Genomic DNA, 22,570 nt, shown 5'->3' with positions numbered 1-22,570 from the left:
CTGGCAGGACGGTGCGGCTTCAAGATAAATTTAGCTGAGAAGCCTCGTCTCAAATGGCAAATGAACGAGGTGGGGAAGGAGGCAGCAGAGGTGGAGGGGAGCCCAGCTCCCTGGGAACCGACCTTCTGCACAGGGACCCTGGGATACGCATTCGCACGGCCCGCTAACCTGGAGTTTTTGCCAACAGTGAAATTCAGCGTGATCAGAGGAACACGGGGGAGGTCATGGCTACCTGCCTGTCATCTCCTCCTTTCTGGCTCCCTGGCCGTCAGTCATTCCTCGCGCAGGTTTCCTCCACTGTCATGGGAAGTGTGTACGCCCTGCCCACATCCCCGTGTCACTCTGAGTGGCCAAGAATCGGGTTTGACAAAGGACACGGAATGAATGGAATCTGATTTCCTTCTCTGGAGGGGCTCTGCCTGTCATGTGTCAGAACATCAGCTAAATGGAAGGTCTTTAAAAAAATAACCCAACCCCAGCTGTGTCTCTGGAAGGCAGCGCCCTCTGCCCGGGCTCACGGGTCAGATTTCTGGGGCATCGAGGCTCTCCTGAAACAGCCCCCACATTTCCACGTGCCACAAAGCCAGAAGAGTCTGCAACAATTTTCCATCTCCTGGTGTGAGCCTCTCGGGGGGGTCAGTGACACTTCCTAAGACCTGGGACTACAGCAGGATTACCTGTCAACTCCTGAGATAAGACCAGCTCCCGCTAAAGTAGCTCCTCCAGAGGTTACGCGTCTGTTTTGTTCTGTTCTTTTAGGAGGTTTGGTGACCAGATAAAATCATCAGTTTGTCCCTTCTTTGTGCCTCCGTGGGCGCCCCTGCCCCGTGACACTCCATGGTAGCGTGGCTGCAGCCTGAGCGGGGGGCATCACGGAATCCTGGGTGCATCGATGCCCAACCAGCAGGACTGTGGGCGGCCCGGGTCCAGGGGACAGGGGCCTCCCCGTTGGGCGGTCGCGCTCGCGGACTAGGGGTACCGTGCACTCCTGAAACCGTGCCGTCAACACAGATGAACGTTTGAGGACGGCAGACTGTGGGCAGACAGCCGTGCGGGGGAGGCACCTGCTGCTAAACCAGGGATTCCACTGAGTAGAGGATGCGGGGACACCCAGCGGTCAGGCCAGCGGCGGCCAGAGGCAAGCGTTTCTCCGACAACGGGATATAATAAGCAAGGGACCGGGTTTTGGCCTCGGTCCTCCCAGGGGACCCTGGAGAGAAGATGCGGGTCTCAGCCTCCCCTTTTGTGAAGCCGGTGTTGAACTAGAAGCCCACTCAGGCTCCTGGCTCTGTGCCTCAGTTTCCCTACACCCATCCACCTGAGAAGAAGGGACTGTATGAAGACAAGCCCGCTCCACACGTTGGCATGTTGGAAGGTCCTTTTGCGGCTACGTTTCTATTTCTGACACTAGCTATTACCCCAGTCAAGAAAGGGCATGTCTCCATGTTACCCCCTGGGAGTATGTCAGAGCAAACCCGCTTCAAAGGCAAAAACATTCTAAACTGTTTGGAAACATACATACATACATATGTATATACATGTATATATGTGTGTGCATATATACGTATACACGTCTGTGTGTGTATACATATATACACACACACACGTATACACTTGAGAGAGTGTGCGTATAAGGTTTCATCCACTTGACCTTATGTAGCATTTTTGTAAGTTTAAAAAGCAAAGATATTTAACAAATAAGAACGTAAGTTTTCTTTAAAATATCCAGCGGCATGGAGAGAATGAGACTAACATGTGAAATAAGCAATGCCAGACCACTGGCTTAAGAAAGAAATACAGGTGTGTCTGCACAGGTCTTTCCTTCGGGGCTGAGGGTTTGTCAGCACCCCAAAATGCAACAGAATGAAAGCACCCCCCCTTTGGCGATGTTGTTATGAACCTCCCTTCCTTTCCTAGCACTTATTTGTGGCTCAGTGTTTCACTAACTTCTCAGCGGGCTCTGAGCCCGGGCCACGTTCCCTCTGCCCGCACGCACGCACGTCAAACCTGCACGCCTGCTCGGCCCGCCCTGCGCTTCCGGCCGACCCTTCCGCTCCTGGGCCCGAGGTCCTGTGCCCCCACGTGCAGGGGGGTCTGACGAGGCGGAAAGTTACGGGGTTGCGGTCATCACGTCCAGCACTCAGACCTACACATCCACAGCCACCACCGTCCGTTATCTCCTTGGTGCTCACCGACGTCACCAGATACTTTCAGCGTGCCCACAAACGAGCAGCTGCTACAGAGAAGCTTCTGGACAGGGGACCACCAGCCCTGCTTCCCTTGCACAGCACGGAGGGGAGGAAATGACCTGCCCCTACCACCGTGCCCAGGCTAGAGAAGGCAAGGCGTTCACAGACCTTCGGAGGAGCCGAGCATACAATCACGAAACAGATCGGTCAAGAAGTTACAGGGAGCCATAACCCAGGACGGGCCACTCATGGGAGAGCGGCTCACAGGGGGCAGAGGAGAGAAAGCGCGCCATCCAGGGCCGGTGCCCATGGAGACCAAGGAGCCTTCGCAGCACTCGCACCCCGCGCCCTGCAGAGACACGACGATCCCACGTTCGCCCAGCACGGGATTCGCGGACAGCCGGCCACAGACGGGGGGCTGCCCAGCAGGGTAGGGGGACGGCGGGCAGATCGTGGGAGCTGGAGTCCGGTAGGGCAGCCGGCACGACAACAAACACGGCGTACGCGCTGCCGTCGAGGCCACGGAGGAAGCACCGGGAGGCCAGGCTGAGGGGCACGGGCACCCTACCTGTCTGCTGTCGTTTTCCCGGCAGCCCTGCAGCTTTATGACCGAGCCCGGCGTCCGGTCCACCACCGTCAGGCACAAGTCCATGTGTTTCACCGACTTCTCCTTCGTCAGGGCCCATTCCTGGAACGCAAAACTGCAGGTCAGGGGCGGGCCACGCGCGGGCCCGTGAGGGGACGGGGCCCCCAAAGGGAAAGGGTCACGCTGCGGAGCCGGGATGTGGAGCCCCCTGGGCCAACGCAGGGCCCACACGCGACTTTCCGCCTAAGGGCGGGGCTACAGCTGGGGGTGTCCGGGGGTGCCTCCCGGCGCAGCACCAAGGTTTTTGCAGACCGTCGTGGCAGCAGGGCTCCGAGAACGCCAGGAACCAAGATACACAGTATTAACTATGTCAGCCCCAGACGCAAATCAGAGCACCGCGCTCATCTTCTACCCTTAAATGCGAGCTGGAGACACCGTGGCTCGTGCGTGCTTCCCACAAGACGGACGGTGCAGGGCCAACTCTTCCACCCACGTCGTTTTTGGGAAGGCTCTGCGCCCCCTGCAGGCGTGGTCTGGAAACAGCCTTTACGAATGCGGATTGTAACGTGTGAAAATTATAAATTACACAGGGCCAATTTAGGCAAAACGTACAGCGTGTAGCCTCACTACTGGGCGGTGGGTGATTTAATGCTCAGGAAGGTCTGAGATCCCTGCGGCTGGGCCTATGTACTTACACACACACACACACACACACACACACACAAACTAGTTATTCTGAGTACTCGATAAGACGGCCTCAAACCGCAGGAAGCCAGAGAATGGGGAAGAAGTGGGAGTGTGGCCACGGGCAGAGGGCTCCCGGCAGGGCAGCGGGTGGGACAGGAGGAAGGTGGCTTCTGACCTCCGCTCTAGGGCGGGACCCTTTCGAAGGGGTAAACACCCACACGAGCACTCGGGATCCAGAAGCAGCAAGGCGTCTCCCGACGCAGAATTCTATCAGGACAGCCTACCCGCGGCGTCATTTCTGCTGCGTGCCCGGGAAAGCTGCCACGATACAGCCGTCCTCGCAATGACTCCACTGCGCCCTGCAGCGACCCAGGTGCTCTCGCAGGGCCGGGCCCAGGGCGGTGAACAGACAGGCAGGGCCCCGACCTCGTGGGGCTGGCTCTCCAGCGGGGAGAACACGTAACGCACACATGAATGTACCACGGACACTTAGGCGCTATTAACTGCTTTGGAGAAACTATTTTCCTTTTCTTCTAAGGGGACGGAGATGAGAGAGGGAATAAATTATCATTTTTCTAAAGTGTATTTATCGAGAGAGAGAGAGAATGAGTATCTCAAGCAGGCTCTGTGCAGTCAGTGCAGAGTCCAATGTGCGGCTCAAACTCACGAAGCATGAGACCATGATACGAGCCAAAGTCAAGAGTCAGAGGCTTAACTGATTGAGCCACCCAGGCACCCAGGGAATAAATGACCTTTTAAAGAAGCCTCACTATTCAATACCCAGGTCACCCTGGGACAAATGGTGGGCCCCAGACAGGCAGCCCCCGCAGGGACTGGAAAAGCCGTTAGCCTGTTCTCCGGCTTCCTCGCTCCTAACAGGGAGGCCGACTCGGGCCAGTGCCCTCACTCCCCTCGGCTTCAACGTCCTCAGCTTTTAACTAGTGTTTCTCAAAGTGTGCTCCATGAGGAATTCTATGAAGTTAGTTCCAGGTCAAGTACACTTGGGAAACGGTGAGTTTGGGCCATGTTTCCCTCCGCAAATTCGGAAAGAAGTCTCTTAAAGGCTCTGAAAGTCCGAGGATAGAAGAAACCACCCGGGCTGCTTTCCTTTGCGACTCTCAGACTCGGGAGCTCGGAGCCCTGTCCCCACCTGTCCCCACCAGCGGCTCTTGGCAGTGAGCTCTGCAGAGCGCCCTCTGGGAAGGGCCACGTGCCGCCTCTGAGGGGCGACTGCAACCTTCCACGATGCCGTCACTCAACAGTCGGTGCTTCTCAAGTGCCAACAGGTGCCCAACGTCACCGGCACTTGAGGGCGTCACTCACGGTACAAAGGCCCCCGAGAAGGAGGACGTGCATGCGGTCTTTCGTCACGTGTCCAGCGAGGCTTGTGTGAAACAATGGCACCGAGACACCCCCCCCCCCCCCGCCCCGGGCTAAGATTTTAGATGGTTCCGGGAAGCAGGTGTCAAAAGCCGCTGGAAGGGCTGCAAACAGATACCCAGTTAAAGCTCACGTCTCAATGTTTCTACGAGCTTCTTGCCACTGTGCGCTTAATTATTTTAAAGCCGACTTCAGGCTGAATTTCAGAAAAACTAATTCAGCTGTGCAAACAACACAGCTAGTTGCCACTTTGTTCTTCTGTGTTGCATTTCAATGATCTGGATTTGTCAAATAAAGTTCATAAATATTTAAGGAACGCTTTTTTGAGCCGCTCCTCTTAAAAAAGCCCGGCCATTAATGTTCCCATTTCCTGTGTGTCTGCTGGGGCTCAGCCAGAAACCACATAACAAACCTTACTCTTCCAGAGCACGGGACCCTATTTTCAGTGAGGGAATGTTATCTACCCTCAGTTTTCACCCCTGTGGCACACTCCTCAAGAAAGCATCACTTTCCGTCAGATCAGATGGGGCTCACTCGTGGCGGGTTTACGAGTCGGGTTCTCTGCAAGCGGCAGGCGTGAGCTCTGCCTTCCAGAACCACACTCCCCAGTACGGTGGGAAAAAGAAATTTTTTTAATCCTTTATTTTTGAGACACACACACACACACACACACAGAGTGAAAGGGGGGGGCTAGGGCAGAGAGAGAGGGAGACACAGAATCCCAAGCAGGCTCCAGACTGTGGGCTGTCAGCATAGAGCCCGACGCGGGGCTCGAACCCATGAACCACGAGATCGTGAGCTGAGCTGGAGTGGGACGCTTAAGGGACTGAGCCACCCAGGCGCCCCGCCTCGGTTCAGTTAAACAGAGCAAATGCCTCACACCCTTGGTCGCATTAGCTACGTTCTGAGTGCTCTGTCGCTGCAAGTGGTCGGGGAGAACCGCACTGGACGGGGCGGACCAGAACACCGTCCCCACTTTACAAAGCACGGCTGGATGGCGCTGATCTAGAAGGCGGCTCTCTCTGGGCCTCAGGCCGGTTCTCGGAGGAAGGTGTTCCCGGGTGTGTGGGTGAAAGTACACCACGTCGTCATACTGCCTCCCGGTCCCTCAGTGATGTGGCCTCTCCCTCGAGGAAACTCTTCACTGTGCAGCTGCTCCTTTAGAATCACCCGCCTCGGGAGCTTTCGAAAGCCCCAGTGCTCTGCGGCCCCAGGCCAAGTGAAATCCCAGGCTTTCTGGGCATGGGACCTGGCGTCCGTATTTCTTAAAAGCCGTTGGGGCTATTCCAGCACAAAACCACAGGAGGAGTGCTCAGAGCGAGTGGAAACCTGCTCCCTGGAGAGGCAGGGCTGTGTCCTCCTGTCTATGACCCCTGAGGCGGCAGCACCTGGCACAGCGGGTCCCCCGCAAATATCTGCTGAAAGGGAGGAAAAGTCACCCTGTGCGAGATCGGCAGTGGTCTCACAACAGGAAAAGGGAAAAAAGAGTGGGAACGGGTTGGCTCCGCACAGGCCGTCACGTGTGTTTGTCACGACAGCCCCAAGGCACGGCACCGGGGTCTGCTTTGCGCAGGCTCTGGGACAGGCCAAGGTCGGGGCTGGGCCACAGCACTGTCGCCTGTGTGCACAGCTGGGAGCAGCCGTGTCTGGGTGGCCTCCTCCACTGTCCCCAACTACTTCCTCCCCCGAAGACGGTGCCCTGACAGCAGCTCGCCACCAGCAAGCTCCGATGCCTAGACATCAGGGGACTATAACCAGGACACCTCGGACACTGAGAGGGGGAGCAAAGAAAAATTTCACGGGGAGAAACAGGTGTAAACCGAGAATGCCCGGGGCAAGCAGAGGAGTGTTCGTGGGCTGAGATACCAACATGCAGGCGGGATCCGGGGATCCAGAGCCACAGCCACCAGCCGTCACTGGTGGGGGTGATCACATGGGCCACCGAGCGGTCGAGAGCCAAGCACAGAGCCCCGGACAGAAGCTGGTGCCTGAGACGCTGAGGGCAGGGTGGGCGGTGACGGGAAATCCTTCACGGCCGGCCGGCACACTTACTTTTAGGATGCCCTACAGAGGGGCACCCGGCTGGCTCAGTAGGCTAGGCCCCCGACTGGATTTCGGCTCAGGCCACGATCTCACGGTCCGTGAGTTCGAGACCCGTGTCGGGCTCTGTGCTGACGGTGCGGAGCCTGGTGAGGATTCTCTCTCTTCCCTGATTATGCTCTCTCTCTCTCTCTCTCAAAATAAGTAAAGAAACATTAAAAAAATTACTTTCAGATGTTCTACAGAGTAAGCCTTCTCACTGCCCAGGAGAGCTGCTAAAATATAAAGGACTGAGCCCTTTAACTTTCACTGCATCATCAGAACATCGCGAATGTGACAGAGGGGAACCCCAGGAACGAATTGGGTGAAGCCAAGGCAGAATTATAAAACGCCTAACAACAGGGATGGTAAATAACTTGAAGACAAACTTTCAGCAGTTTCATCATGGCTTTGGACACAAGCAGATAAAAACCCCGCCTGTCCCCGTGCTCACACCCCTCCCACCTCCCACCGCAGCCCCGAACCTCTACTGCTCAGCTTAGACGGAGCCATCCCTGCACGGCCTCCCGCAGTCAGACCTGGGCCGGGACAAGGATGACAGCAACGCCACGTGACCCTGTGTCATCCCCTGTTGTGTGAGGCTGAGTATGTCACGGAGGCCATGCGGTCCCCAGCAAGAGGTGGGATCACATTTAATTTCACTGCCTCGGACTGAAAGGCAGGAACAGTGCCTCCCCGCCCCCCCTCCCACCTCCTGTCCCCAACCAACAAACTGCCCGACTTGTGTCCTCCCTCCTCCTCTCCTTCCTTCCCTCTTTACGGGTCTTCCTTCCAGCTGACCCCTCACATTTGGGGGGCCTGGGAAAGAGTACAAACGGGGACCCACATATCACAGGCTGAAATACTTGAAATCCGTAAATCCAGCTGCACCCAGAGGCTGGCCGGGCGCTCACGCAAAGCTCACAGCCTGTCCAGAGGACAGAGGCTCTGGGGACAGAGGGGACACCCTGGGAGCCCAGGCGGGGGGCGGTGGGGGCGGCACGCAGGTGCTGGGCCGGCCCTGGCTGCCGCCTGAAGCTGGCTCCCCGCCCCTTGTCTGATTTAGGGTGTCCGGACCATTCCAAGCATCTGCTAAGATGCCATCACCAAGTGAAGGGAGCATTTGGGGATCGCAGTCTGCCTAGATACTCCCTGGGGGTGGGGTCTGGAGCCACCGGCTGTACATGGGAGCAGGGGCCCTCTTTTAAAAATAATCCTTTTTAAAGAAGGCTCTGGGATCAATAAACCTGGATACACCGAGTTAAACTGCCTCCCGACCCCCGCCTCACCCCATTTAAACTGCAGGCCCTCTGAGAGCTTGGCATATTTTCAAGGAGGTAAGAGTACTTAGCATTGCCCAACCTTTTTTGTGTACAAAGCCCATGGTTTCCCAAACACCTATTATTATCTCATTACAAAATGGCTTTCTAGACTGTTGTCTTCTGGAACACGTAGGCCACGGTTAGGCCCATCAAGCCTTCTTGGTCTCATTTTCAGGGAGGATAGAAGGTGGTGGGGTTTTATGCTTCCTGGAAAAGTTGCGTGTGTGTGTGTGTGTGTGTGTGTGTCAGACTGAAGCTAGTAATTATTAATTTTTCTATCTAAGCCGTTGCTGTCTAACAGGCAGGGGGACCAGGAATGACTCTGGCGGCTGCCACAGGGACTGTGGTTAAGTACCCATTTAACTGGGGCATAGGTAGGTGTTGACAAGCACATTCGGAGACTGGACACAGATGGGGACACAGAACAGGTGCTCTGGGGATGAGCACACATCACAGGGAGGACGGAGGCAGCAGGAAGACGAGGAAGAGGAGGAGGAGGAGGAGGAGATTAAGACTGGCCCAAGGCTGCTGACAGGCTCCACGCCTCTGATCCGGGACACCCCACCCGATCTGGTGGCCGTCTGCTAGCAGGTGACAGGCAGGAGCTACCTCACGGACAACTGGGGTCACAGGAGAAAGGCAGCAGCTAGGACTTGTAACGTCAGGGCCCCTTCCCCGTTGTCTCTGGGTCTCCGGGAGCTAAAGTCCACCCCACGCACATACCTGGTTCCCCCCTGCATTGTGGCACTCGTAAACTCCGACGACACCATCAGCAAAATGTCCCAAAGTGTCCAGGCAGTTGGTTCCCTGCTGCAAGGCCCCAAAAGCTATATCCTGGTGGTCGGGAACCCTGGAAAGCAACGGGAGAATCATCTGCTTAATTCCGCGGGAGCCCCCAGCTCCCGCCATCCACTTCCTCTGCTTGGTGACTTTATCTCAGGCAGCAGGAACCACACGAGGAAGGCCTCCATTAGGCCCCGTGCCCCTCCCCCACTGGCGGGCGGTGTCAGCGAGGCAGCGTTTCGCCCACGTCCTGGATTTCTAAGCCCGGCTGAAGATCACGTTGGAGGACGAGTCTTTGTATTCCACGTCAGGGAAACGTTTCTGGAAAGGAAAAGCTCCTGTATTCTTTGGTGTTGGTCCGTTGGGAGTTCTTTAGGAAAGCAATGAATGAGGGGCGCCTGGGTGGCTCCGTGGGTTGAGTGTCGGACTTCGGCTCAGCTGACGGTCTCGCAAGTTCGTGAGTTAGAGCCCCACCCTGGGCTCGTTGCTCTGGGCCCAGAGCCTGCTTCGGAGCCTCTGTCCCCCTCTCTCTGCCCCTCCCCCGCCTCGTGCTCTCAAAAATAAACCTTAAAAAAAAATAAAAAAAAAAAAAAAGATATGTATTTAAAAATAAAAAAACAGTAAAAGAAAAGCAGTGAGCGTGGTCACGTGCCGCTTGAACTTCCCAGAAAACTTAGGATCTGACCTTCGCCCGGAAGAGGGGAGAACCTGAGTGGCTTTGTCGGGAGGCCTTGCCACAAACAGACCCAGGTCATGGTTGGCGGGGGGGGGATGACGCGCCTTGGGATTCGACCTGCATCTGCACCCGGCCTGGGCCCTGCACCAGCTGCGTCGTCTCTCAGACCTCCTGCTCTCTCCACACCTCACCCCCCTCTTCTGCACGGCACCCGAGGAACAGTTCAGCTGCAAGTTATCATGTAAAAATACTGCCTCGTAAGTCAGGCTCTTGGGAAGCACTCGGTAAGTGGCAGTGATTACCACGGCCACAACACAAGTACGAAGTTGGTGTCTCTCTTGCCTGGCGCAGGGCGGGGTCGGGGGCAGCGGAGTCACCTGCCGGCACGGTGCGCGATGCTTCGGACACGGTCCAGTGGCACCTCGGGGTGAAACCGCATTTGATGTCGCTCTTGCCTGGCATCATTACCCACTAAGACCCAGGCCAGCAAATACGAGGTGGGTGCCATTGGGGGGCTACGATCTGCTGCTGGGAGGCCCCGCATGAGCTGAGAGAGAGAGAGAGACGACGACCGGGGGGCTCCCGCTGGTGACCGACACCGTTCCCAATCCCCAGCGAAAGCCATCCTTCACAGAGGGGGCCGGAGGGAGGACACCGTCCCGCTCTGCCCGCTCTTCCGGCTGGGGGTGGGCGGGGGGAGGGGGGCAGGACGTCGTACGTTGCTTTAAAAGCCGAGGCAACGGTTCCAGAGGGGGATGTGCGCGAGTAGCCGCGATGAGGCCCAGCCGCATCATCTAACCCTCCAACGCGTCTCTGTGACAAGGGCTCTGGAGGAGCCGTTAGTGCAAAAGATCACGGTGGGGGCTGTCGCGTTCCCGGTCCCCGGGCTGGGAGACACGGGACTCGCGGTGAAACGCTTTGGGCATATTCAGAATAAGGGATGTGCCGCATTAAAGCCAAGAGCTGTCTGGCAACCCCTTTACGAAGATGAAGCGGAGATGGATCCCGAAGGCCGGAGGCCCGCGCGCCCGCCGATGAGGGTATCAGTGCTCCCTCGGGACGCGGGGCTCACATTAATTTACAACGAGACGCCGGGTGTGGACAGAAGGCGCGGAAGAGTGCTTCTGATGAGCTCTCCTGGAGGGAAGCAGGGCGCCGGCGTCATGACTCCCATTTTACGTGGGGTAGAGACCAGCCTGGAGGAGGGAGGCGCCGTGGGCGGGGTCCCGGTCCCCGCGCCCCTGCTGGGTGCCACCATCGGCGGTTGCACAGGAGGGGGCGGTGGTGCCCGGGCAGCAGGGGCCAAACGGCAAGCGGCAGGGCGGAGGTATTCTTGGATCTGCGCCCGGGTCGGTGCTGGGTCTCAGCTCCCGACTCTCGCCAACTGGGGCGAGACACGCGAGGACGGGGAGGCCCGGGGCGCCAGAACCGGGAGGCCGCACGGAGGCAGCCGGGCAGGGTGGGCACAGCGCACACACCTGGGGGGGGGGGGCGGGCGCTGCTCCTCGGGCCGCTTACACGGCCGGTTAGAGCACAGTCCTCGGCCGCTTAGCCCCTGCCCCCCTTGCCAACGGGGAAGGAGTTAGATGAGGGGACACCTGGGACTGTCTCCACCTCTCCAGAGAAGGGCAAGGGAACGCGCGGCAGGAGGCCGCCATTCAGGGAGCACATTCTCAGGGCCGCTTGGCGACAGCTGCGGGGGAAGGACACGCAGCTCTCACTGGGGGGGGGAGGGGGTCCAGCTCCTGGCCTCCTGTCCGAGGTGCAATCTTCACTTCCTCACCTTCCGAGGCCTCGCCGCCTCTCCGATACTTGCTGCTCCTAAGCCCCGGCGAAGTGAGACCCCCCGCCCCCCGCAGGTCCCCCCGGGGGGCTTACCTTAATTCTGGGTAGACGTTTTCGAGGTACCATTTGAAAGGCTTGCAGCTAAGCTTCTTCCTAAGCTCCAGTCGGCTCTGAATACTGGAGAAGAGGGAAACAAGATTCCTTTACCAATCTGAAGAACTGACCGGCTCCCTCCATCAGATCTGCTCCTGAGAACGGCACTGAGGCAGCAGTGGACCTTGGACCCCGCACGCTCCTGTCCCCATGACCCCGGGCACCTCCCGCACCCCGCCTGCCCGAGGCCCTCGCCCGGTCCCGAGCAGAGGCCCCTGCTTCGACCCCCGGGCGCCTGTTCTCGACTCTGGAGGCGGTGTGGTTCTTGGGGTGCGGGCTGACCACGGGGCTCCCCCCACCCCCAAGGATCCCGAGCAAAGCAGCACGAGAGGGTGCAAGTTACACTTACTTTCCATAAGGGACGTTTCTGGCAGAAGGCACTGCTGCGTAATAGAAGTTTTTGTATTCGTCCATCCAGACCTCTGCTGCCCGGCGGGTGTTACTAGAAACCAAACAAATCTCCTTGAGCTGTGATCTGCTTCCTTTCCATCAGCGTCACGCTGTGTGCACTCGTCCGCTCGGAGTGCCACTCAGGAAGGTCCTCCGACGCCGGCCGGCAGCTTGGGCAGCGGCGTAGAGAGCGGGCTGTCCCCGCTCAGCACCCAGGCCCGTGTCTGCGGGTAGCTGGCATTCAGCGGGTGCTTACTGAACAAACAGAGCTCGCTTTCTCGGGTTGCGCGAAAACGGATTGTCAAAGAGCAAAAGTCGGAGTCAGAAATGCAGCACAGGCAGGGACTGGGAAGAAGAGACTGGGGCTGTACCATCGGGAAGGACAAAGCGTCACGGCAACAACCCGTGCGAATGTGTGCGCAGAAGGAAGCACCCGGGAGGACAGCCGAGAACCCCTCGGCCTCCACGGCCCTTCTCATCACGGCTCTCACCCTACCAGACGGCCCCGGGCAAAAGTCAAAAATAGATAAGAATTCCTATTAAAAAAGACTTTTTTTTGCCTGCAGACCTGAGCTGACAGAGTGTCCTGTTTGGACAAGGAGTCGTCACGTGAAGGGGACAGCAGCTTTACGCCCCACACGTGGGGCTCTAATCAGCTACCCCGTGCTTTTCTAGAAGGCAGGAAAACCACATGCTTCGGTCTCAAAACCATGATGCATGATCAATAAGGCCTCTGGAACAAGCTACTTTTGCACACACGGCCTGCGTTAAAGGATTCACACGCACGGACGTCCACATCTGACCCTGCCGGCATTCTTTGCAAAGCATGTATAGAGCAGCATTCATACAGGGGGCCTCTCTGCTCCCAAGTCCTGGACTCGGTACCAAAGTAGACTCACCCGTCCTTAAGAATCCGTACAGAACACGTTATGTTCTTCCATAATAAATTATTAGGGAGGCAGCGTTCACCTTCGAAAAGAATTCCTTTTCTCTACCTTCGAAAAGAATTCCTTTTCTCTACCAAAAAGGTCTCTTTTTAAGTAGGGAGGCTTTCAAATGATGTGAGCTACAATTATGAAGATAATTTCTATTCGGGGCATATATCTTTCACCTAAAGTGATGCAGAGCCTCTTTTTCTCTTCCTGAGATAGAAGATGAACTGTTCCAAATGCCATCTACTAGACAGACAAGACAATACGAAATAACATGGCTGTCCTCTGACCTGGCAAGTTCCCGCTTCTACAACCTACCTCGTGGAAATTTATCGACTAGGAAGGAAAACACACATGTGAAAATACGCTCACTTCAGCATTGTTTATAATGGCGAAAAAAATTAGAAACCATACGACCATTGACAGGGAAGTGATCAAATAAATGGACTTCTCTGCAGCCACTGAAAATACTGGTGTGCGTCTTACATGCTGCCGTGGAATGACGCCCTTGACTGGCTGTTGGGTGAAGAGAAAACAGGCTAGGGAACAGTGCGCGATAGATATGTGCGTGCAGGGAAGGGAGGGGTAGGGGAGGGGGCTGGAGAGAAGGACCTACCACATTAGAAGACTACCATCTTTGTTAATGAAATTGGCGATATTGTTTATTTTCGCTCTGTAAGAAAGACGTTCAACAACGAGCATTTAAAGATCTGAAGTGCCCGGGATGCGGGATCGTAAGTATTATTTCTCAGAAGAGCCATTAAATATGCTTACTGGGATTCGGAGTCTTACCAAGTGGCCCATGCCTCAACTTAACACCCAATCTCCAACAGGCTGTGTGACGTCAGTCCTCTGGGACCGGGACTGCTCATCAGTTGGATGAAACGGTTAGATTCAAGCATCTCCTAGGTCCCTTTCAGCCCCGAACGCTTCCAAGGTTTTCTGAATTCCAATCACACAGTGGTTTTGAATCACCTAAGTCATTAACCCATTTCGCAATCCCTAAACGCAAAGCAACATCCTTCTGTCTGCTGAATAGAGAAAGATCCATAGGTAAGACTCAACCAATAAGCTTCACGTGCTTACTCCGCCCCAGTTTCCATTCATTCATTCAAATATTTATTCAGTACCTACTATACGCCAGTCTTCTTGGTGCTATGGATACAGCGGCACCCAGAAAGGTCCACTTTGATTTATCCAGGTTTTCCTTGCCTTTGCTTCCTCTCTGCCCACCCCTACACTCAGCGCAGACAGGGTAGCTCTCTCAGAAAGCAGGCAACAAAAGAAGGTGTGAGTCACACGGGCCAGTTCTACTGCACGGTGGGAATAACAGAAAACAGTCCGGTAAGAAAGTAAGTTTACACCGCTGGGTTTCCTGTATTTCATTTCAATCGCATTGGTGAAGTCTCGCCATTAACTCGAAACCTAAAACCCAATGCCCGTCTCTAAGGGATGTGCCCCACCACCCAGCTGCTCTTCTGACTGGGGCCATCTCTGGCCTCCGGGTAAATTCTAATTCACACACACACTCCAGCACGCACACAACACCCTACAGTCTCTTGAGGGGCCTGCAGGAAGCAAACTGGACACGTCGCGACGTCGCCCAACTGGCCCACTCTCAACTGGTCTTGAGGGATGTGGCCGCCACAACCAGAGACACGAAGCAAGGATTTGCAGGTGGGTCACAGCCTTACCCTTTCTAAAGTGCCAGTGCCCACATGTGCACACGGGAGGGGTAAAACAAGGCAGGATCCCACTGGGGCTGCTTGCTCCATTCATTCACTCACTCATTCATTCATTCCTCCCTCACTCACTCACTCGCTGACAAACTAACCTACATAAATGAGATCACCCTCTGCGTGTTGTTCTGTTGCCTCTTTTAGCATCTAGATAAAAAGATCGGTATGTGGTAAGGCCGTGGAGTCCGGAGCCCGGCTCCCCGAGTGGCAACCTGGCTCAAGTGCTTTCCGGTTGTGTGAACTTGGCCGGAGGGATGACGCTTCCGCCGCCTCAGCTTCCCTTATCCCTGAAGCGGGGACCAATCAGAGTATTTCGTTCATAAGGTTTTAGGAGAATGACGTAAGCTAATGTTGGTAAAGTACTGAGAAACAGTCCGATGCACACCAATCGCCACATACGTGTTAGCTCTTGTCATGAAGTCCCAATTGTTAATGGTGAAATACACACTTGATGCCGCATATCAGAGGAAACCAGAGAGAACGCGGAACTGGAAAGGGACCTCAGAAACCATCTAATTCGGCCCCCTCATCTTTTAGATGAGTCAGCTGAGGCAGAGGGCCGCGGAGATGCGCCGCAGGCCAGCAGATCTCTGGGGGCCTGGGTCAGTCTTTTGTCCGGGCCTCTGGTGCGCAGACTTCTCGGGGGCCATAAGTTACGGCGAAGAAGTTTCCCTTCTAAACAGCTTAAAAACGACACTGCGTAAAGCAATGTTCTGTGTATGTTAACAAATACCTTGTGCTGGTAGCGACCAAGGGCTTTAATATGTCCACACGAGAGGCTTTTGGGAGGAATCTCATGTTGTCCCCGGGAAAGAACAAACCCCTCACTGTTTATTTCGTGGAGCTCGCCCTAGAAGAAATACTTCCGTTTCTGGTAAAGAGCAGAAATGACGTCAGATGGCATTCGGGAAAGGACGTACTGTTGAAAGAGGGTAATCTGGCCGGAAGTTTTATTTGATACTTGGCCTCGCTGGAGGCTCCCAGAACTCAGACCTTCCGTGCTGACATTTTCACTTCTGCTGAAATAATTTTCACTTCCGGGTAATAATAACGTGTGTGGTGTGCAACCTGCACTTGGAATCTAAGCTGTAAAACAGTGGACCAGAGAGAGGCTGTTTGTTCTCCCGGGCTCACTTCTGCTCTCTCTCCAGCTCTCCGGGTTCGGTGGGGGCACCGGGTTGGCAAAGCTGACCGCAGGCCTGGGGCTCGCTCATAATTCCCGGCTGCTGGTCTCCGGCCACAGCCAGGCCACCGTAATCGCTGCCTGTTGGCGCTCCGCTGTCACAGCCACAGCCCCGTCCCCGCCACCTTCTCTCTGCCTGGGCCCCCGCCCCTGCCATCGGTTCCTCCTGATGTCACCTCCTCACCACCCTCTGCCCAGAGGCCATGAACACCTCGCTAAAGCTTAAAACAGAGAAGTCAGATACCTGCTCAAAAGTCAGGTGCCTACGGTAACTCCCCCCCCTCCGGCATCCAAACATCATCCCGAGTTTCCCCCCACCTACAGGGTGCTAGGCTGGGGCTGGTCGAGCTCTCCCACCCTGTCTACTGTCCCCTTATTCCCTAGGCTCCGGGCCCACCTGGTGGCAGACACCGATCCTCAGCGCCGAGGACCTCCTCGTCCTGCAGGGAGCGCCGTCCCCCAGGAGCCCAGAGCCCCTCCCTCCCACCTCTGGGTCTGAAACGAGGGCGCAGAGGGTCCCTCTGTGTCCAGTCCGCTCCCGCTCAGCCATGTGAGCACCGGTGATCCTTCTCTGATCCTTCTCGCAGCATTTATCAGTGGCTGCCGTCTTACTTAGCTATTCAGATGTGGGGCTGACCGCTCCCAGCTCCCTGGGGCCAGGCTGGCCACGGGCCTGCGTGCCGTTTTATCTTTAGCATCTGGAAGAATTCCCCAGAAGACACCCGTAGGCCCACGATGGGTAATTGGCCTGTCTTCTTCAGAAAACTCTTGATTTGGTATCTTCACATTTGCGAAGATATTTCTGTTATCTACCATAAATCATTTCCATACGCCGCGTCTTTCTGGCGTGAATTTAGTATGGCCTGACTTTCGTGTTGTTCACATACGGTGCCCTGAATGGTAACATATCAAGTTCCTCTTGTTCACAATAACGTTTTCTCACACATTCTGCCGGCGGGGGGACGGGGGGGGGGTGTCCAGTTGTCTGAGCTTTCACACGTGTACAGACTGGTGTCATTACTACCACATCAGGATGCAGGAAGGCACGGTCACCCCGGACACCCCTCAGGCTGCCCCCCTGTACTCACGCCTCCGCCCCACCCCTGTCTGCTCCCTGTCACCGTAGCTGTGTCCTTCTGACACCGTCCTAGAAACGGGATTAAACACCATGCCACTTGTCACTCAGCAGAGTGAGTGGCACCCGTGCTGCTGTGGGCACAGTCGGTCCCCGTCCTTGCTGAGTGGCACCCCAGGGAAGGACACCTGCTTCCATACAGCCCGAGGTTAAGTCCCGTGGCCACCGGTGTTCCTGTCCCCGCTCAGCCCCTCATAGCCACTCACCGGGCGAAGACGGTGCCGCTGCCACCCGGGAAGGTGTAGGGGTGCTGCTTCCGGAACACGTGTCCCACGCGGCTGCAGGGGACGATCTCCAGGCTGCCGCCGCACTGCCACACGCGGAACGAGATCTCTGAGGCGAGGAATGAGACAGGGTGACTGACGGAGCCCTGGACTGTTCTTAGCAGCAGCCACCCCAGACAGGGCACAGACATCCACCCGCCAGTAGCCCATCAAAGGGCTCTCGTGCCCTCGTCTCCTGAAGGAGATGTGAACAGGGAGCCTGCCTCCTTCCAGAACCTGGTCCTGAACATTCTACAGTGGGGACACTGGACACACCCAGTATCTCCTGGCTCCATAGCACAATCAGGAAAGTATGTGCAGGTAGGTCAGCCTGACTGTAGCGAATACAAGTTGCGTGCCTTAAATATACACAACGTTAAATCGTCAACGGCACCTCAATAAAGTTGAAGAGAAAAAAAAAAAGATGGAACGAAAGTTCGTACTGCGGTTCACCAAGAGGGTGTCTCCACAGCGGTGTTTTTTTACAGAAATGGGAAGTGGTGTAGACAAAAAGAAGAATGTCAAACAAACTCCCTACCCTGGGACATTTACTAGCTTAGATTTGAGCACAGATCCAAATTATGGAGTCAGCTAGATCTGTGTTACCAAATCCCATGTTTGCATTCAAGAATTCGGTTCCAAATTAAAAACAAAACAAAACAAACAAACAAAAAAAACAACAAAAGAGCACGCAGAAACGTTTTTCAGATTCAGACGAGACACCTGCAGACAAGTGCGATTCTCTGGTCTATTTTGAACATGGAGGGACTCCAGGCACAAGACCTCGCGTATCCGTGCGGCATCACAGGTATTAACTGATGAAATGCTTGCCCTGAATTCTTCACCAGAGGGTTCGTGATCAGGGGCTATTACATTCGCACTTGCTTTGTATCGACACCCTTAGAAAAGGCACCAGGAAGGTGTATAAACATCCATGAATTAAAAAGCATGAAACACCCACAATGGAGCTCCGATGTCAGATGTAACCGGCCACCGTATAGGCCAACTTCCTCGACAACTTATTTTCAGGGCACTGACCACGAGTAAGCAGCTGGACTTTCTCTCTTCAGGAGAAAACGACCCTCCCCTTAAATTCCAAAATTTACGCTTATCCAGAACTGTGCATTATTAGCAGGCTGCAAGTCACCTGGAAAGTTCACAGGTGCCTTTGGACTGTGGTAATGACCAAAGATGCCCGAGTAACACAGAACCCTCAGAGCTGGCCATGGACTTCATTGGTCAGTAACCTGCTTCGACACAGAATCTACCTGCAGGAGTAATGAGATGCTCAGGCCAACTTCAACATACACACTGCCCTGAGCGTCTGTACTGGGGAAAAGCTCGGCGCGTGGCTGGCTTCTGGAACAGCCCGGCACCCTCTGACCAGGCACCTGTCCTCCTCACCAACCATCTCAGTGACCGCAACAGTCTTCATGGTTTGTATAAAAAGGGCACTTCCTCGACATCACTTCACACCCGTAAGAACACGGTGGGGAAGCGAGATAGAATGCACAGAATTAGCAGTCACTGCTGGAAGTATAAAAGGGTCGGAAATAAGGTGGGATTAGGGCACACCACAAGCGAGCTGCTGGATAAATCCTCCAGGCAGAGCCCTGTCCGTGGCAGTAGGCGCCCAGACCGCACCGCTGAAGGCACGTGACACTCCCTCGGTCACAACGGGAGTTCCTAGGACTGGATCTAGCAAACTCAAGTAGGAAACCCCTCGTTGGCTCGAGAGGAGTGATCCATGCAGCTGCCATGGACCTCTCATAACCAATTCCCTCGCAGCCTTGAAAAACGTAGGGTCATGACCAACCCAAGTCTCTGCCGTGACGGGTTTCTGACTTTCTCCGTGTCCAACAAAGCTTTGAATAAGAAGTTCTCTGCGTTTCAGGAGAATAAAAATTTAAATATACGCTCGCCTAACTGGAACATTCAATCTGGGGGCTAGGAAGGCCCCGTGGCTTCCGTGGAGGGCGTGTGTTAAACCAGGAAGGGATCCATTCAGAGACCTGGCGGGAGATTTGGAAGGCCACACAGAAGTACGATTACGTTCAACTCTGATTGCACTTGAACTTGGGGACGCTACAACTTGGGAACGATTACGCAGGATAACTTGGTGGCTTTTGGATCAGGCCACTTGTTTGCTTCTCGGCTCTGCTAACAACCAGCCGTGAGGTCTCGGGCAGGACCTTGGTCCTTCAAGAAAGCATGAAACGAGACGCACAGCGCTGGCGAAAATCTCTAGGTTGCGCACCCGAAACTAACGAAACCGTGGTGCCGTGCCTAACTACACCTCAACCGAAAAAAAAAGAAAGCAAGCACAAAATGAGATGATGCACCGGAAGCAGTCAGCATCTGGCTAATGCTGTGGGGACATGGCACAGAGGACAAATCACGTGTCCAAGGAGCCTAACGCCTACGTCTCACAGGGGCCGGGGACCAGGTTCTCCGTCTTTCTTTTTCATTGCTTACGTTAGACTTACGTTGCCAGCTAGGAAAAGCGGAAGGCGCGGTGGTTTTGGGGGGGGGGTGCACCTCGAGGTGGCCTTGGGTGTTACTCGGAGCACCCCACCTCTCCCGACACACGTCCACACCCACCCGGCGCTCAGAAAAGAAGTCAGAGAGGTGTCAAACAGACTCAGACTGGGGACTTCTCTTGCTGAAGCCCTCAGGTCTCTGGTGAAATGTCCCCTTTGGTATTTATATCGACACTCTTCTGTGACACAAAGGCTGGCTGCCACATCATTGGCCTAATCCATGCTTTCAGCTGACAGCACACCTTTTGAAAACCACGGTCACCCAAGTGATGCCCTGTCCTACTGGGTGGTCCCGGCTGGCCAGATTTCCACGAAGCCATCAGGAGATGTCTGGGGACCGAGGGTGACGCGGAATTCTCTTCAGAAGGTTAATCATTCTTCTGAAGCCTTTCGTGCTCAAACGACTTTCATACAAGTCCTCCCTACCTGTCACCGTGTCATTAAAAAAACAACCAAAAGGAGTTTGACTCATGGTCCTTTGTCCCAGTGTTGTTACTGAGCCCAAAGAAGCTTTCAACATCAAACCGAGGCAGACAAATCTCCACAGAGGAGACGCTATCACTAACTTTAACATCGTAAAGTCAGAGAAATAAAACAGGCGCGGAGAGCTTTTTTCTTCTAAACTAACAAAAAATGTCAAAGTTTCTGTTACGGGTAAAAACTCCTAAAACTGACGGTGACATCATTTGTCCTCTCCTTTGTCCCTGCCCTGCTTTCTCCCAGGGTTTGCCCACCCAAGGGCGGATGGTACCGAACAGCATCAATAGCTGAGGAGAATCAGTTCAGGACCCCCAGCAAAAAACGACGATGACAACGACAAAAAACAAAACCAACCAAGCAAAAATCAAACAAAACAAGAAATCTTTTCATCTCAATGCAGTAAGTATGGTGCAGGTACTAACCCAGACCAGAGTCTATAAAATTTCATTGTATAGAATTGGGCGCCTGGGTGGCTCAGTCGGTTCAGCGTCCGACTTCGGCTCAGGTCATGATCTCGCGGTTTGTGAGTTCGAGCCCCGCGTCGGGCTCTGTGCTGACAGCTCAGAGCCTGGCGCCTGCCTCGGATTCTGTGTCTCCCTCTCTCTCTGCCCCTCCCCTGCTCAAACTCTGTCCTCTCTGTCTCTCCAAAATAAACGTTAAAAAATAAAATAAAATTTCACCGTCCCTAAACCTGAGGAAAAACGATTAGCACGGGTTAGTAAAAACAAACAAACAAAAAAATCAAACTAAATGAGAACCGTTCACAAAGTAGTCAAGGAGGGATTAAATGCCAAGGCCTCTTCACGCCGTCTGATTTCTGGGACTATGGTCAACCCCACGAGGCTGGCCCGGACTCACTTTCCACTCTACACGGCTGAAAGCAAATCCTATAGCCTGAAGCCCTTCCCCGTGTTTGTTAAGCTCGCTTTCCAAACCCTCGGGTCCACACGACATTGAAAAGTTTGCATTTTCCTTCAAAGACAGTGTCTGTCTTCTAGCATCCCTCATTCTAACTTAGGGCGACGGATTTTAACGGCCAACCCAAGACACCTTGAAGAGAGAAAGGTAGGTTATCGATACTTATTCGGGGACGGACGGGGTCTGATGAACGGTGACTAACGTCTTTATAGCTGGTTGCCAACTGGCCGCCTGTATACCACAAGCTCTTGCCTAACAGCCTCTTCCAAGCTTCCGCTTTTCAGTCGGGCGCCCTTGCTGGGCGGAAGGCCACGGCTTCACCAGGCTTGGAGAGCCAAGACGCAGGCTCACACGTACCCAGGTTCTCTCCTCCCCACACGTCCATCATCATGTCGTACTTCCCCAGCTCTTCAAAATAGAGCTTGTCCATCACGAACAGCCCTCCAGCAATCATAGGGGTTCTGAAAAGGCAGAGAGGGTGGAAGGGAAGAGAGGGAGAGGTCAAAGGTCAAGGACAGCGCTCCTGCATTCTACTGCCAAGGTCAGGTCTATAAGGTGAGCTTAAAAACGAAGCCACAGCCACCGTTCCCCAGTCGGGCTCAGGATGCTGTCGCTGTTTTTCCGCTGCTGACTTCAAATGCTTCCCACCTGCCCTGCTCAGACGCTCCCACAGCGCAAGGGGCCGGACCCGGTCCCCTACGAGAGAGTGACCACTGAAGCCGGGGGCACTCACTGACAGGTGGCCTTTCCGTGCCTCTGTTTCCTTAGAAGATTACGAAGAACGATACGTATAAGCTCTCAGGAGATTCTGCAAGCGACCCAATAATATCAGCTGCCCTTATCCTGGAGCTGGTTCCTCACGTTAGATGCGACCCATCACCTCTGTGTCTCCCGGTGAGCCTGAGAGGCAGTTAACTGAGCCCCTACTTCCTTCCCAGTAGATGCCCTGAGAACTCAATGTCAAGTGCCGGCAGGAAGAGGAAGAGCTTAACTGAGTGTCTAGAAAACACGGGGCCTGGGGTCTCATCTGTGAGGGGCACCCCAAAGGATGCCCGGCACTTACTTTATGGGGGCGACCGGGTTCCCCTGGCGGGATCTTCTCTGCTCGGGCGTCATGTAATCCCATTTGAATACCAAGTTCCAGTCAAAACCTGCCGGCCACAGAGAAGACACAAAACACAAGGCGCCGATAAGTACGAACTGTGCTCCTGCACCTCCGTCCCTCACGGCTTAGACGTATTTGTATTTGATGTTTGGACTGGACTCACTGAAACCACACACAGCAAAAAAAAAAAAAAACAAAAACAAGAAAAGAGCGTGACCACGAAAGCCGCAGCAGGAGGGAGAGGG

General features: G+C 54.9%; 1 protein-coding gene across 1 annotated transcript in view; it reads right to left on the bottom strand.

The window, feature by feature from the left end:
- The window catches only part of GALNT2 (polypeptide N-acetylgalactosaminyltransferase 2), a 191,717-nt gene that overhangs the window by 3,768 nt on the left and 165,379 nt on the right, over positions 1-22,570 (bottom strand). Inside the window, 7 exon segments of the mRNA XM_030334895.1 lie at positions 2,758-2,877; positions 8,967-9,093; positions 11,581-11,664; positions 11,990-12,082; positions 17,226-17,352; positions 21,578-21,681; positions 22,284-22,371. Of these exon segments, the coding sequence (XP_030190755.1) occupies positions 2,758-2,877; positions 8,967-9,093; positions 11,581-11,664; positions 11,990-12,082; positions 17,226-17,352; positions 21,578-21,681; positions 22,284-22,371 (743 nt within the window).

Source organism: Lynx canadensis, chromosome D2 (genome assembly GCF_007474595.2).
Source record: "Lynx canadensis isolate LIC74 chromosome D2, mLynCan4.pri.v2, whole genome shotgun sequence".
Taxonomy (NCBI): Eukaryota; Metazoa; Chordata; class Mammalia; order Carnivora; family Felidae; genus Lynx; species Lynx canadensis.
This window is presented reverse-complemented; position numbering and strand designations above follow the sequence as displayed.